Source organism: Maylandia zebra, linkage group LG9 (assembly GCF_041146795.1).
Source record: "Maylandia zebra isolate NMK-2024a linkage group LG9, Mzebra_GT3a, whole genome shotgun sequence".
In the NCBI taxonomy this organism is placed as follows: domain Eukaryota; kingdom Metazoa; phylum Chordata; class Actinopteri; order Cichliformes; family Cichlidae; genus Maylandia; species Maylandia zebra.
The window spans coordinates 31,880,246-31,893,973 of NC_135175.1; the positions used below are offsets into that span (position 1 = coordinate 31,880,246).

Below are 13,728 nucleotides of genomic sequence, written 5' to 3' on the forward strand. Positions count from 1 at the left end.
GAATACTTAAAACAGCAGGGATGGAGCGTGCGGGGTCAGTCATATATAATAACAAGTCATCCGCATACAATGATACTTTATGTGTAATTCCATTACGGATGATTCCCCTGAATACAGAAGAAGATCGCAATGTAATAGACAGAGGCTCGATGGCAATGGCAAAGAGTAAGGGAGACAAAGGGCAACCTTGACGACAACCACGACCCAGCGCAAAATAATCAGAGTAAACATCATTAGTATGAACACTGGCTTTAGGGGACGAATAAAGAAGCCGAATCCAGGAAATAAATTTATCACCAAAACCAAATTTCTCTAAAACTGCAAACAAGTACTCCCACTCCACCCTATCGAAAGCCTTTTCAGCATCTAAAGAAATCACAAGTTCAGGAAGTTCAGATAGACGCTTTGAGTAAATAACATTAAAGAGTGTACGGGTATTAAAAAACAATTGCCGTCCCTTTATAAAGCCATTCTGCTCTTCAGATATAATTCGAGGAAGCACATCCTCAAGGCGAGATGAAATTACTTTAGCCAATACCTTTGCATCGGCATTAAGCAGAGATAATGGCCTGTAGGAACCACAGGAGGTTGGGTCCTTGTCATTTTTGAGAAGGAGCGCTATGGTTGCTTGTGTGAAAGTAGGTGGTAATGAACCGGTTTCCAAGGATTCGTTAAACACAGACAAAAGCAATGGTGCCAATTTACCAATAAATGTTTTATAGAATTCAATTGGAAACCCATCCGGGCCCGGGGCTTTATTAGACTGCATAGCTGTAATAGCTTTTAATACTTCTTCAACAGATAATGGGGAGTCCAATTGCCCCGCATCATTAGCACCAATAACAGGGTTTGAAAGATTATGAAGAAATGCATTCATTTTAGCTTTATCCGTGGGAAATTCGGACCTGTACAACAAAGAGTAAAATGTTTTAAAGGTAGAATTAATTTCCAAGGGATCTGTAGTAATATTGTCATCAGAGTGTTTAATAATGGGGATCACACGCGAGGAGGCCTGACGTCGTAACTGATGTGCCAACAAGCGACTAGCCTTGTCACCATATTCGTAATATGAGCCACGACTGCGTAGTAATAAGTGCTCAGCCTCTTTGGTTGACATAAGATCAAATTCTGCTTGCAAATCAAGGCGCTGCTTCAGTAATTCTGGAGAAGGGTTCAGTGTATAACTTTGATCAAGGTTACTAATTGCAGCTATAAGTTCTTTAAGCCTGGCATTAATCTTTTTATTAGCACGGACAGAGTAAGAAATAGCTTGACCTCTCAGGTAGCATTTAAGAGTCTCCCATAGCAGAGAATATGAGACAAAATCATCCTGATTGAAGGACAAGAACTCCTCAATAGAGCCTGAAATAAATTCACAAAATTCTTTATCCGCCAGAAGGAGAGAGTTAAATCTCCAAAGTGGAGGGCTACGTTTATGGGTAGAAAGATGAACATCCAATAGCAGAGGAGAATGATCAGATATTACAATACCAGAATAGTCGGAAGAATTAACACATGAATTAAGAGTTCTGTCGATGAAAAAATAATCAATCCTGGAATAAGACTGGTGGACCTGAGAGAAGAATGAAAATTTTTTGATTGAAGGGTTGCGAAATCTCCATGGATCAACAAGATCATTCTGTTTCATAAAATCTGAGAATGTTTTAGACATAGATGATTGAGTCAAATTACGAGGACTAGATCGATCCAAAATTGGATCAAAAACACAATTCAGATCACCACCAAGGATAAGCAAATGTGTATTCAGAAAGGGGATGTTACTCAGCAATCTATTAGCGAATTCAGCATCATCAAAATTCGGGGCATATACATTTACCAACAAAACCTTTTTCTGCATTAGGGTACCAGCAACAATGATGTATCTACCGTTCCTATCAGCGACAACATTGGTCAAAGTGAATTGAACTTTCTTATTAATGAGAATGGCCACTCCTCTAGCCTTCGAATTAAAATTTGAGTGAAAGACCTGACCTACCCAAGGGCAATATAACCTATAATGATCCTTAATGCGAAGATGAGTCTCCTGTAAAAATGCTATGTCAGAATTTAGACGTTTCAAGTGAGTAAAAACCTTAGATCTCTTAACAGGGTTACCCATACCTCTGATATTCCAACTAATGAATCTAAGAGGCATACCTGACCCAGCAATGCTGGGGTCTATATTTCCATTAACCATTTACAAAAAGGAAGAGGAAAAAGACCAAACCAAAATGCCAGTGGCCATGAAGAGCCGAAATGGGACAGCCCCCCCCCCAACCCAACCCTGAACACAAATACACCCCCAAGTCTCCACAGAACAGAACAAAGGAGACAGCAGTGTACCCCCAAAGTAGCAAAAATGATTCACCGAAGTGACTGGACTAATTGTTGTCTAAATAAAAATAAAAGCGAGAGAGGGAAAAATAACCTCTCACCAACTTCTCTACAGTATAACAGTGTGCGCGTAACAGTAAACATGTTTTTTTTAAAAAGGGAAAAAATAAAAAGGAAACCAACCAACCAAAAAAAGATCTCACAGTACAAAATATGACTTCCTCAGAAGGAGAACTTTCCAACAAATCACCGAAAGTGCATAAAATTTAAAAAAACAAAAAACAAAAACAACATACATAAATAGATAAACAATTAAAACAAAAACAACCAAACAAAAAAATAAATAAATAAAAATTTAACAGAAACTAAAAACAACTCAGTCCTATGCAAATCAATGCAGCAAGCTTGGAGAAGATTGTGCCGGACTGGTCCGAAGTTCAAGAGTATATTATATGATCCAGTTTCAATAAATAACAATGAAAATAAAAGGAACCAGCACACCAACAGTACAATAACCAGCACAATGGCCTAAGAAAACAATGCACAGGTGGCGTTAAACCTAAGGAGAGCGTGAACCCTTAGCACGCTGAGGAGCTAACGAAGCTCACCCAGAAATCAAAGTTTTGACATAATCACTGGCCTCCTCTGCCGAAACAAAGTCCTTCTCGACACCCTTATATGTGATGCGGAGTCGCGCTGGATGAAGCAGGCCATACCGAACACCGTCAATGCCACGGAGTTGCTGCCTGACCGTGTTGAATGCAGCACGAGCCCGTGCCACCCTGGCGGTGTAGTCGGGGAAGACTGAGATGGTCCGATCTCCAACTTTAATCTGTCGGCGTTCTCTAGCACGTCGTAAAATGTCGACACAGTCAGTGTGGTAATGAAACCTGCATACAATGGCTCGTGGACGGTCGCCAGGCTTAGGTGCGGGTTGGAGGGTCCTGTGCGAACGATCCAAAAGCGGCTCCTTCCCCAGATCAAATGCTTCTTTTAGCAAGGAAGCTACGGCGGCAGTGGTGCACGTGTCAGGGCCCTCCGGTACTCCCACTATCCTAACATTGTTTCGCCGCGATCTGGACTCCAAATCTTCACACTTACTTTCCAGCTTGGCTACATGAGCTGTGAGACCCTTGATAGTGTTTTTCATCTCAGCTATATCATCAGAGCAGACAGTAAGTGCGTGCTCCATCTCCTTCACCGTACCTTTTAGCTCAGACATGGTAGCGTCATTTGCAGCTTTATCGATCGCCAGCTGCGTCTTCACCGCCTGCAGGTCGAACTTAATGGTAGACAAAGCATCACCCAGAGCATCCTGAAGTTCCTTTTTAAAGATGTCGGCGATATCTTTCCTCAGCGAAGCCAGCAACTCGACCTTGAGAGCCTCAATATCAGGATTAGCTTGACATGTGGGAGGCTTTGCAGGAGACGACAGCTCACTCGAGGGTGTGGTCGCGGTTTGCAAACTAGGCCTCAGTTGTGTCTGAATAGTACTGCGGGTTTTAACATTTTTTGCTGCCATTTTACGCCGGCCCGAGTAAAACTTCTCAACAAGACAATCCACAAACCAAAACAGGACTGAAAATACAGCCAAAACGCGCGAATAAATAACAATTTAATCGAAATCGGCGGGAGCTCCCAGACTCGCGTCCTACTCCATCAAAGCTCAACCGGAAGTCCCAAAAAGTCTTTTTGATCTTGTTTGTAAAGTGATATACCAAGCAAGAGCAGGAAGTATAAGATTATGAATCTTGTTTTGGGATCTTTTATTTCTTACTTAGTTTCTAACTCCTAAAATTGGTTACTTTAAATACATACTAGCAGGGCTCTAGAGTGCGACCAATTTGGTCGCAAATGCGACCAAATTTTTCAGTGGTGCGACTAAAAAAAAATATTTGGTTGCACCTGTGCGACCAACTGTTCGGGTAGCAAAAAAAAAAAAAAAAAAAAAATCTGCAACCTTCCCTGTGGTCAACAACAGACACACATTTTGCCCCTATCGTGGACTAAACCAATCAGAGATAGTAAGGGGCGGGACCTCTCTGATTGGCCGTGGTCCAGTTGAAAGTGCAGGTGGAAGTGGGAGGTGAGTAGCTTGAATAAAGCGATATCAATTCATTAAATCCTGAATCGACTTTTAAATATAACTGTGTTTTGCCAGAAACGCCAGATTCTCAGATTAAAGCTCACAAAACCATTTCAACAACAACCAAACAGCAAATGAGAGCAGGTACACGGACTCCACACAAAGACGTAAACACAGAACGGACCGACGCATCAGAATCAGCTTTGTCTTTCTCGGCTTTCTCACCCGACGGCCCGTAGACGGACACGCTGTCGGAGCTTAGCGAATCCGATGCGTCCGGTCCGCGCTGTGTTTACGTCTTTTTGTGCTGATTCTGAGCTGCAGGTTTTGTCTCTCCAACCAAAATCCACCAAGCCAGCAGCAAAAGAAGCAGCAAACTGCGCTTCACATTTGATCAACGTCGTCATGAATTTTGCTGTTTTGCTTCCACGACTATTAAAATCACATCCATGCACAGCTCTCTCTCTCTCTCTGTACTTCAAGAACAGTTTCCCGTCTCCAATCTCTGTTTTCTGTATTATTCATTCGCTTATTACCCACCAGTCTACCGTTGTTTATAGCGCTTTCGGCTGCTGTCTTTTTCTTTTCTTTTTCTTTTTTTCACTTAAATGACCTTAAATGATTTCGACTGTGTAATTATTGTTGGGGATTTTAACATCCATGTGGACAACCCTCAGGACAAAGGGACTAAAGACCTGAGTAACACTCTGGGGAACTTTGGGCTGACTCAGCATGTAACAGAGGCCACACATAACAGAGGACACACTCTTGACCTACTGATCTCCAAAGGCCTGAGCATTTCAAAGGTTACTGTGTCTGATGTGGGCCTGTCTGATCATTACTGTGTTTTCTTTGAAAGTAAAATCTCAGACCACATAAATATATCAACAGCAGTGATCACAAAACGGTGTATAACTGAAGACAGTAGTGAGATCTTTAACCAGGTCTTCCCATTAACACCTGACCTGTCCAAAGGTTCAGTCAATGAGCTCGTCAATAGCTTCAATGCTAACATGTTAAATGTAATGGACACTATTGCTCCCATTAAGGTGAAGGTTATCTCTGGAAGGAAAAAGTCTCCATGGAGAAACTCCACACTGGTGAAAAATGAAAAAAGAGAGTGTAGGAAAGCTGAGCGCAGATGGAGAAAAACAAACCTCCAGGTTCATTATGACATCTATAAAGAGAAACTTCACAATTATAATTTACAACTGAGGAGTGCAAGGAGGTCCTACTTCTCTGACATCATCACTAAAAACAGCCATAATGCTCGGGTCTTATTTTCTACAGTTGACAGGCTAACAAACCCTCCTGTGTCAGTGGCAGCTGAACTTCATTCGACCATGGCCTGCAATGACTTTGCCAAATTCTTCACAGAAATGTACTGTGTCCATGTACTGTGTCCACTGAAAAACTGTTTAAACACTATGAAACAGTTTCACCCGATTAACAGCAAAGACCTGAAGGACATCTTAGGTCAGCTGAACTCCTCCTCCTGCTGTTTAGATGTCCTGCCAACAAGTTTTTCAAAAGGGTCTCAAAGACTTTAGAGTCAGACCTGTTACAGATCGTCAACTTTTCTTTAATGTCAGGTGTGTTTCCAGAATCACTAAAAACTGCTGTAATTAAACCTATACTGAAAAAGGACAATCTTGACAAGACACAAATGAACAACTACAGGCCGATCTCAAATCTCCCATTTTTAAGTAAGATCATTGAAAAAGCAGTTTCTCAACAGCTCAGTTACTTCTTAAAACAGAATAACTGCTACGATGCCTTCCAGTCAGGTTTTAGACAGAACCACAGCACTGAAACCGCTCTGACCAAAGTGTTCAATGACATATGTCTGAATACAGACAGTGGAAAAATGTCAGTCCTAGTTTTACTGGATCTCAGTGCAGCATTTGATACAGTCGACCACAACATATTACTCAAACGACTGGAGAACTGGACAGGTCTTTCAGGAACTGTACTAAACTGGTTCAAAACATACTTAGAAAACAGGAAATACTTTGTATCAATAGGTAACTTCACATCTGAGCAGACAAGTATCACATGTGGAGTTCCCCAAGGTTCCATCTTGGGACCCCTTCTGTTTAACATTTACATGCTCCCACTGGCACAGATTATAAAGAACAACAAAATAAACTATCATAGCTATGCAGATGACACACAAATATATATCACAATGTCACCAGGAGCCCGAGGCCCTGTACAGGCTCTTGGTAAATGCATTGATGAAATTAATGACTGGTTGTGCCACAATTTTCTCCAGCTAAACAAAACAAAACTGAGGTAATAGTCTTTGGCGCCAAAGAAAAACGATTACAGGTCACCAGAGAACTTCAATCTATACATCTAAAAACCACAAACCAGGCGAGAAATTTGGGTGTAGTGATGGATGCAGACCTAAACTTAGAAAAACACATTAAGACAATAACAAAGTCAGCTTACTATCACCTCAAGAATATATCAAGGATAAAAGATCTGATGTCTCAACAGGACCTGGAAAAACTAGTCCATGCATTCATCTTTAGTAGGCTTGATTACTGTAACAGCATCTTTACAGGTCTACCTAAAAAATCAGTCAGACATCTACAGCTCATTCAGAACTCTGCTGCTCGAGTCCTCACTAAGACCAAAAAAGTGGACCACATCAGTCCAGCTCTGAGGTCTTTACACTGGCTGCCTGTCCGTCAGAGGATAGACTTTAAAGTTCTGATGCTGGCCTATAAAGCTCTGAATGGTTTAGGACCAAAATACATCAGTGACCTCCTGACCCAGTATGAACCTTCCAGATCCCTCAGGTCATCTGGATCTGGTCTTATATCAGTTCCCAGAGTCAGAACCAGACACGGAGAAGCTGCATTCAGCTTTTATGCTCCTTATATCTGGAACAAACTCCCAGAAAGCCTCAGATCAGCTGAAACACTCAGTTTATTTAAATCCAGGTTGAAGACTCACCTGTTCTCAGCTGCATTTGAATAAAGCACCAAATCCACACTTTTAAGCTTAAATTTCAAAACTAACCTTTTAACTACTAATTTTATCTGTTTTGATTTTATATACTGTTTTGTTTGTTTGTTTGTTAATTAGTTAGTTTGTTTGTTTGCTTGTTTTAATCAATTTTAAATCATGCTTTTATTTGTTTTTGTTTCTAACGTCTCTGTAAAGCACTTTGAATCACCTTGTTGTTGAATTGTGCTATACAAATAAACTTGCCTTGCCTTGCCTCGGACAAGAAAGCCTATTTTTTCTGTTGTTCAATACTGAAGAAATTTAAACTTTATATGCAGAACATTGTAGAATATTTTTAAGGTTATCTGCTATAAAAAGCCAGACCAGGAAAATCTCCTTCATGTTTTTCTGTTTTATTCTCAGTTACTTTCACACAAAGGCATCTGCTGTGATGTTCACAATTCTGATGAAGTCAGTACTGATAAATGATCAGAATTATAATATTTCTGACTGTCTGAGGCTAAGTTGAATCGAATCGGGACTTTGAAAACCGGAATCGAATGGATTATAGAAATCAGTGATGATACCCAGCCCTAGTGAGCAGCCTAGGCACGACAGAAGTGGATGTAGCTGTAATAGGAAAAGAACTATTGCTAACTTTTCTGTTTACTAGAAGGTTTTAAAATTTCTGTACTTTTAGGTGACAGGAGACATGTGGCCTGGTCAAAACACAGAGAGCTGCACTCTAAAAGATCTTTAAACATAGTAAACATACCTTGTGTGCCACAGACTGCTCCCAAACACGAGGGGACAAGTAATACCTCTAAAACACTTAAGTTGGCTTTATTAAACATTAGATCTCTAGCTGGGAAAACATTTTTAATTAATGATTTAATCACTGAGCACAGCCTTGATTTTATGTTTTTAACTGAAACTTGGTTGGACCAAAGTAACAGTGGAGCTGTTCTCATCGAGACGACCCCTCCTAACTACAGTTTTATCAGTGAGGTCAGGGTGAGCAGGAGAGGAGGCTCTTGGTAAATGCATTGAGGAAATCAATGACTGGTTGTGCCACAATTTTCTCCAACTAAACAAAAACAAAACTGAGGTAATAGTCTTTGGCGCCAAAGAAAAACGATTACAGGTCACCAGAGAACTTCAATCTATACATCTAAAAACCACAAACCAGGCGAGAAATTTGGGTGTAGTGATGGATGCAGACCTAAACTTAGAAAAACACATTAAGACAATAACAAAGTCAGCTTACTATCACCTCAAGAATATATCAAGGATAAAAGATCTGATGTCTCAACAGGACCTGGAAAAACTAGTCCATGCATTCATCTTTAGTAGGCTTGATTACTGTAACAGCATCTTTACAGGTCTACCTAAAAAATCAGTCAGACAACTACAGCTCATTCAGAACTCTGCTGCTCGAGTCCTCACTAAGACCAAAAAAGTGGACCACATCAGTCCAGCTCTGAGGTCTTTACACTGGCTGCCTGTCCGTCAGAGGATAGACTTTAAAGTTCTGATGCTGGCCTATAAAGCTCTGAATGGTTTAGGACCAAAATACATCAATGACCTCCTGACCCAGTATGAACCATCCAGATCCCTCAGGTCATCTGGATCCGGTCTTTTATCAGTTCCCAGAGTCAGAACCAGACACGGAGAAGCTGCATTCAGCTTTTATGCTCCTTATATCTGGAACAAACTCCCAGAAAGCCTCAGATCAGCTGAAACACTCAGTTTATTTAAATCCAGGTTGAAGACTCACCTGTTCTCAGCTGCATTTGAATAAAGCACCAAATCCACACTTTAAGCTTAAATTTCAAAACTTACATTTAACTACTGATTTTATCTACTGTTCTGATTTTATCTGTTTTGATTTTATAAGATAAGATAAGATAAGATAACCTTTATTAGTCCCACACGTGGGAAATTTGTTTTGTCACAGCAGGAAGTGGACAGTGCAAAAGTTATGATGCAAAAATTAGAATACAATAAGAATAAATACAGTACACAGCTGTACAGAATAGAATAAAATAATATACTATATACAGTAGAATAAAATAGAATAAAAATATACAATAAGATAAAAATAGAATACGAATACTATATACAACTGAGTAAAAATACAATGATGCCAGAAAGGATTATTGCACTTAGTGTTATTGCACATGTATGGATGTGTGTGCTTGATCAGTTAAAGTCTTTATTATGGAGTCTGACAGCAGTGGGGAGGAAAGACCTGCGAAATCTCTCCGTCCCACACCGTGGGTGCCGCAGTCTCCCACTGAAGGAGCTGCTCAGTGCTGTCACAGTCTGCTGCATGGGGTGGGAGACGTTGTCCATCAGGGATGACAGCTTAGCCGCCATTCTCCTGTCACTCACCACCTCCACTGGGTCCAGTGGAGGTGGTACTGTTGTTTGTTTGTTTGTTTGTTTGTTAATTAGTTAGTTAGTTTATTTGCTTGTTTTAATCAATTTTAAATCATGCTTTTTATTTGTTCTTGTTTCTAATGTCTCTGTAAAGCACTTTGAATCACCTTGTTGTTGAATTGTGCTATACAAATAAACTTGCCTTGCCTTGCCTTGCCTTATGTTAAGGCCTGATCCTTCTGAAATTCATAGCCAGTGCTCTGACACGGTTTCATCAATCTTTGAATGCTGAAAAAGAACAGTGTATCCAGAAAAACACATTATATTATATAAATTATTATAAAATTTGTGTGCGCCTAACTTTTGTGCCGGTACGTTCAACTTTTTAAAGTTAGGCGTACCGGTACGCCCATGGCAAAAAGTTAGTCTAGAGCCCTGACTAGGCTAAATTATATCACCAAGACACTGCTTCAGGACCTCTCAGCAGCAATTTACACACTTAGACATTTACTGTACAAACATTAACACACAGGCATCACAGTAGTGATTGCAGTTGCACCTTTCTGTGTGGAGGTTGTATGTTGTCCTTGTGGGTTCTCTCTAGGTACTCTAGCTTCCTTCCTGTTAGGAAAGGCCTAATTTACTTAAAAATCTGTAGGATAAATTTTAGAAAGCTGAACAAGTTTTAGCATGATCGTGTTTAACCTTTAAAGTAGGCTCCAAAGTGAGATCAAGATATTTATACTTCACTCTAATTTTGTTTTTTTGTTTTTGTTGTTTTTTTGTGTGTCCCGTTTGGATCTATAGCATCAGAATTGTTGTCTTAAGGCCAAGAAAGATGCCAAGCGGATTTATTTTACCAAGTGGATCATCATGGCCTTGCCATATTGGTCCATTTGATTGACCTTTATTATAATTATGAATTTATTTTATTTTCGGTTGCTACAAACGGGACAGACATGATTGTGGGATAGGACAGGGAGAAAGAATGAAAGAAAGAGAGGGAGAGAAAGAAAACCAAAGGGGAGAAGAGACGGTGAGAAGGGGGAGAAAAAAGAAAGAAAAACAAACAAAACACCTGGGTCACCTGTATGGAGAAAAAAACAGAAGAGAAAGCAAACAACAAAGAGCAACATAATAAAAACAAAACCATCACAATAAACTAGCTAGCAGTAGATATCAGTAAATACTAAATATTAAACGATATTGTGCAGCACGCAAGATAGACAGCGCACAATGTGCTTTGAGGCAGCAGCCAAGAAAGCTGTAGTCCGCGTCTGTGAACACCCGTGTGTACACCTGTGTGCATACCTGTGTGGATCAGCATGCTTGCATTCCAAAGGTTTCTCCATGTAACGATCTGCTAGGGAGTTTGGGGAGCCACAGCCCCGTCCACCAGGGTATGAAGCAGGTATGGAGGTGATCCAGGCCCCAGATATCCAGAGGCCCCAGAGTACAAGGACCCGAGGAGCACCACCAAAGGGGGGGAACCGTGCCACCCTCCTGGGAAGAGCTGAGTAGAGCCCCAAAGGAGAGGTCACCCAGCAGCTGCGGAGTAGAGACCAGAGGGGGTTGCAGTGGCGTGCCCGCGGGCTCTGCCGGCAGCCAGCTGTGCCAGAGAGGACCGAGATTCAGGCCCTGAGACCAGAGGCCTGAGGGCATCCCACCCCCCGGAAGGAGCCCAGCCGGGCCACAGGCGCCCGGCCCCACCAATCGGCCACCAGGAGTGAGCCGGTACATACATGAGCGCCCAGCCCCAGACGACAAGGACCACCAACACACCACCAGGGAGGCCCCGCATCCCAGACCCCAGTCTGACGGCCAGCACCTCCTCCCAGCCCCCCAGCCCTGACGGCTAACAGAACCGGGGTGAGTAACTTCACTCTAATTTTGAAATTATGAGCAGAATCTTACTATAACCTGTGTAGACCTGTACATTTGCCTTTATGTCGACTGTAGTGTTGGAAACACGTTGGAAAAAGACACAATAAACATAAGATAAAGATACCAGTGGAGGTCCTGCCCCTGGGGAAAAGCCCATTGTTTTAGTTTTCTTGCTTATGTCGATCAAGGACAAAGCTTCAGCTGTTCCAGAACTGTCAGCCACAAATGAAGGGTGAATCATCAGCACACTGACAGCTACTATCCAGCTCCTCTTTCTGCTCTGGCTGCATGTCCTCATAATGTACTTGAACTGTGACACACCTCTAGCTGCTATGTATAGAGTCTGTTGTCAGAGCTCTGCAAACAAATAGTTTATACAGTGTCAGATACCCTTGGTCTGGATCAGAGGGATTCGCTCAAGCTTGTGGTACGACGCAGTCTACGTGCTGTAGTTTGGCGTGATTCAAACTTTTCTCGTCGTTTCCAGTTCCACCGGAGATGAAATGAAGATTTATGGAACAGATGTCATGGAGTCCAGCAGCTGCCCACACTTGAGCCAACAGTCAGGACAATATAAGGGAGCAGACAGCCTGCGAGTCAGCATTAAAGACTGTGTTTTCACTGTGGATAAACCCACTGTAGTCAAAAACTGTGAGTACTTCAGAGCATTGTTCCAGTCAGGAATGAGAGAGTCTAAACAGGAGGAGGTCCAGCTGAAATGTGTGGGGAATCTGGGATTTCAAGTTCTGCTGCAGGTGCTGGATGGGAAGCGACCCATCCTCAACAGTGACGAGATCGTCGAAGCAATAGAGTGTACGGCTTTTCTCCAGGTGCCAGCTCTCACCAAGCATTTGATCAATATTATAAATTCCCAAAACTGCTTGCTCATGTTTCATACAGCTGCAACCTACGGAGAGTGGGAGTTGTTCCACAGAGCAGCTTTATTCATCAGAGACATCTACGCTGACCTAGGGGAGGAGGTTCGTAGCTTACCCAGTAAGCTGCTGGAGTACATTGAGTCTCTTCTCCCAAGTAGCTACATGGCAGTGTGCAGTCACTCTCCATCCACTGAGCAGCTCCAGGATGCCCAGAGGACAGTGTGTCATCTGGATGAAGAGCAAAAAGAGTGGCGAATCCTCACACATCTTCCTATGAGCACCAGCACCATCATGGCAGGCGTGGCAGTCCTCGACAACAAACTGTACATAATCGGAGGATTGTATGATTTAAGCAAGAAGGTGGTGGAGACTGGATTCTGCTACGATCCCGTGGCCAATTCATGGTCAGTGATTTGTGGACCTCAGCAGCTACGCTACAACTTCTCTCTGATAGGTCATGAGGGATGTCTCTATGCTATAGGAGGGGAGTATAACAAGAAGGCTCTGTCATCAGTGGAGAGATATGGGCTGTCTGATCAGAACTGGAGTTTTGTTTCCTCCCTCCCGTGCCCTGCAGCCTCAGTGGTGTCCACTGTAGCCATGAAGAGGATCTATATCTGTCTTTGGAAAGGGAAAGGGGCCACAGACATCCATGAGTACGTACCTGAACACAATCGGTGGAATCTGGTCACTACACTCATCCGCCAGCACAGTTATGGTCTTCATATGGTGGCCCACAGGGATAACCTCTATGTGATGCGGAATGGACCATGTGAAGACTTCTTACAATGTGTGATGGACTGTTACAACCTGACTTCAGATCAGTGGACAGTGATGTCCGGTCAGTACGGGAACAGCAAGAGCTCTCTGTTCACGGCAGCGGTCAGAGGAGATTCTGTGTTCACGCTCAGCAGACACGTGACCACAGAGTACACCATAGAGGAGAACAAATGGAGGCTCCGGCGTGAGATGAAAGGTTTTGGCAGGATTGGATCCATATATACATTTTTGATGAGGCTTCCTAAACCCACTCCCTCCCTTTTAGGAAATTGCCCAAGCCAGAACCTGAGAGACACTGATGTCTGTCACAGATGTCCCCTGGGATGCTCTCAGCACATTTAAAAGCTGGTGATCATCATTCTGATTTCTATTCTAATAATATGTGGCAAAGGATTACAGCCCACACTGCAGCTGTTTCAATCGCAC

General features: G+C 42.3%; 1 protein-coding gene across 1 annotated transcript; it reads left to right on the forward strand.

Moving 5' to 3' along the window:
• The first annotated feature begins 12,147 nt into the window (after positions 1 to 12,147).
• Positions 12,148 to 13,644, forward strand: kbtbd13a (kelch repeat and BTB domain containing 13a). Its single transcript, XM_004574081.1, has one exon. It carries the CDS (start codon positions 12,148 to 12,150, stop codon positions 13,642 to 13,644), a length of 1,497 nt encoding a protein of 498 aa, XP_004574138.1.
• The last annotated feature ends 84 nt before the right edge of the window (positions 13,645 to 13,728 follow it).

What these genes read in the sequence shown, in the direction of transcription:
- kbtbd13a (XM_004574081.1), top strand. Translation starts at nt 12,148, where the DNA reads ATGAAGATTTATGGAACAGATGTCATGGAGTCCAGCAGCTGCCCACAC.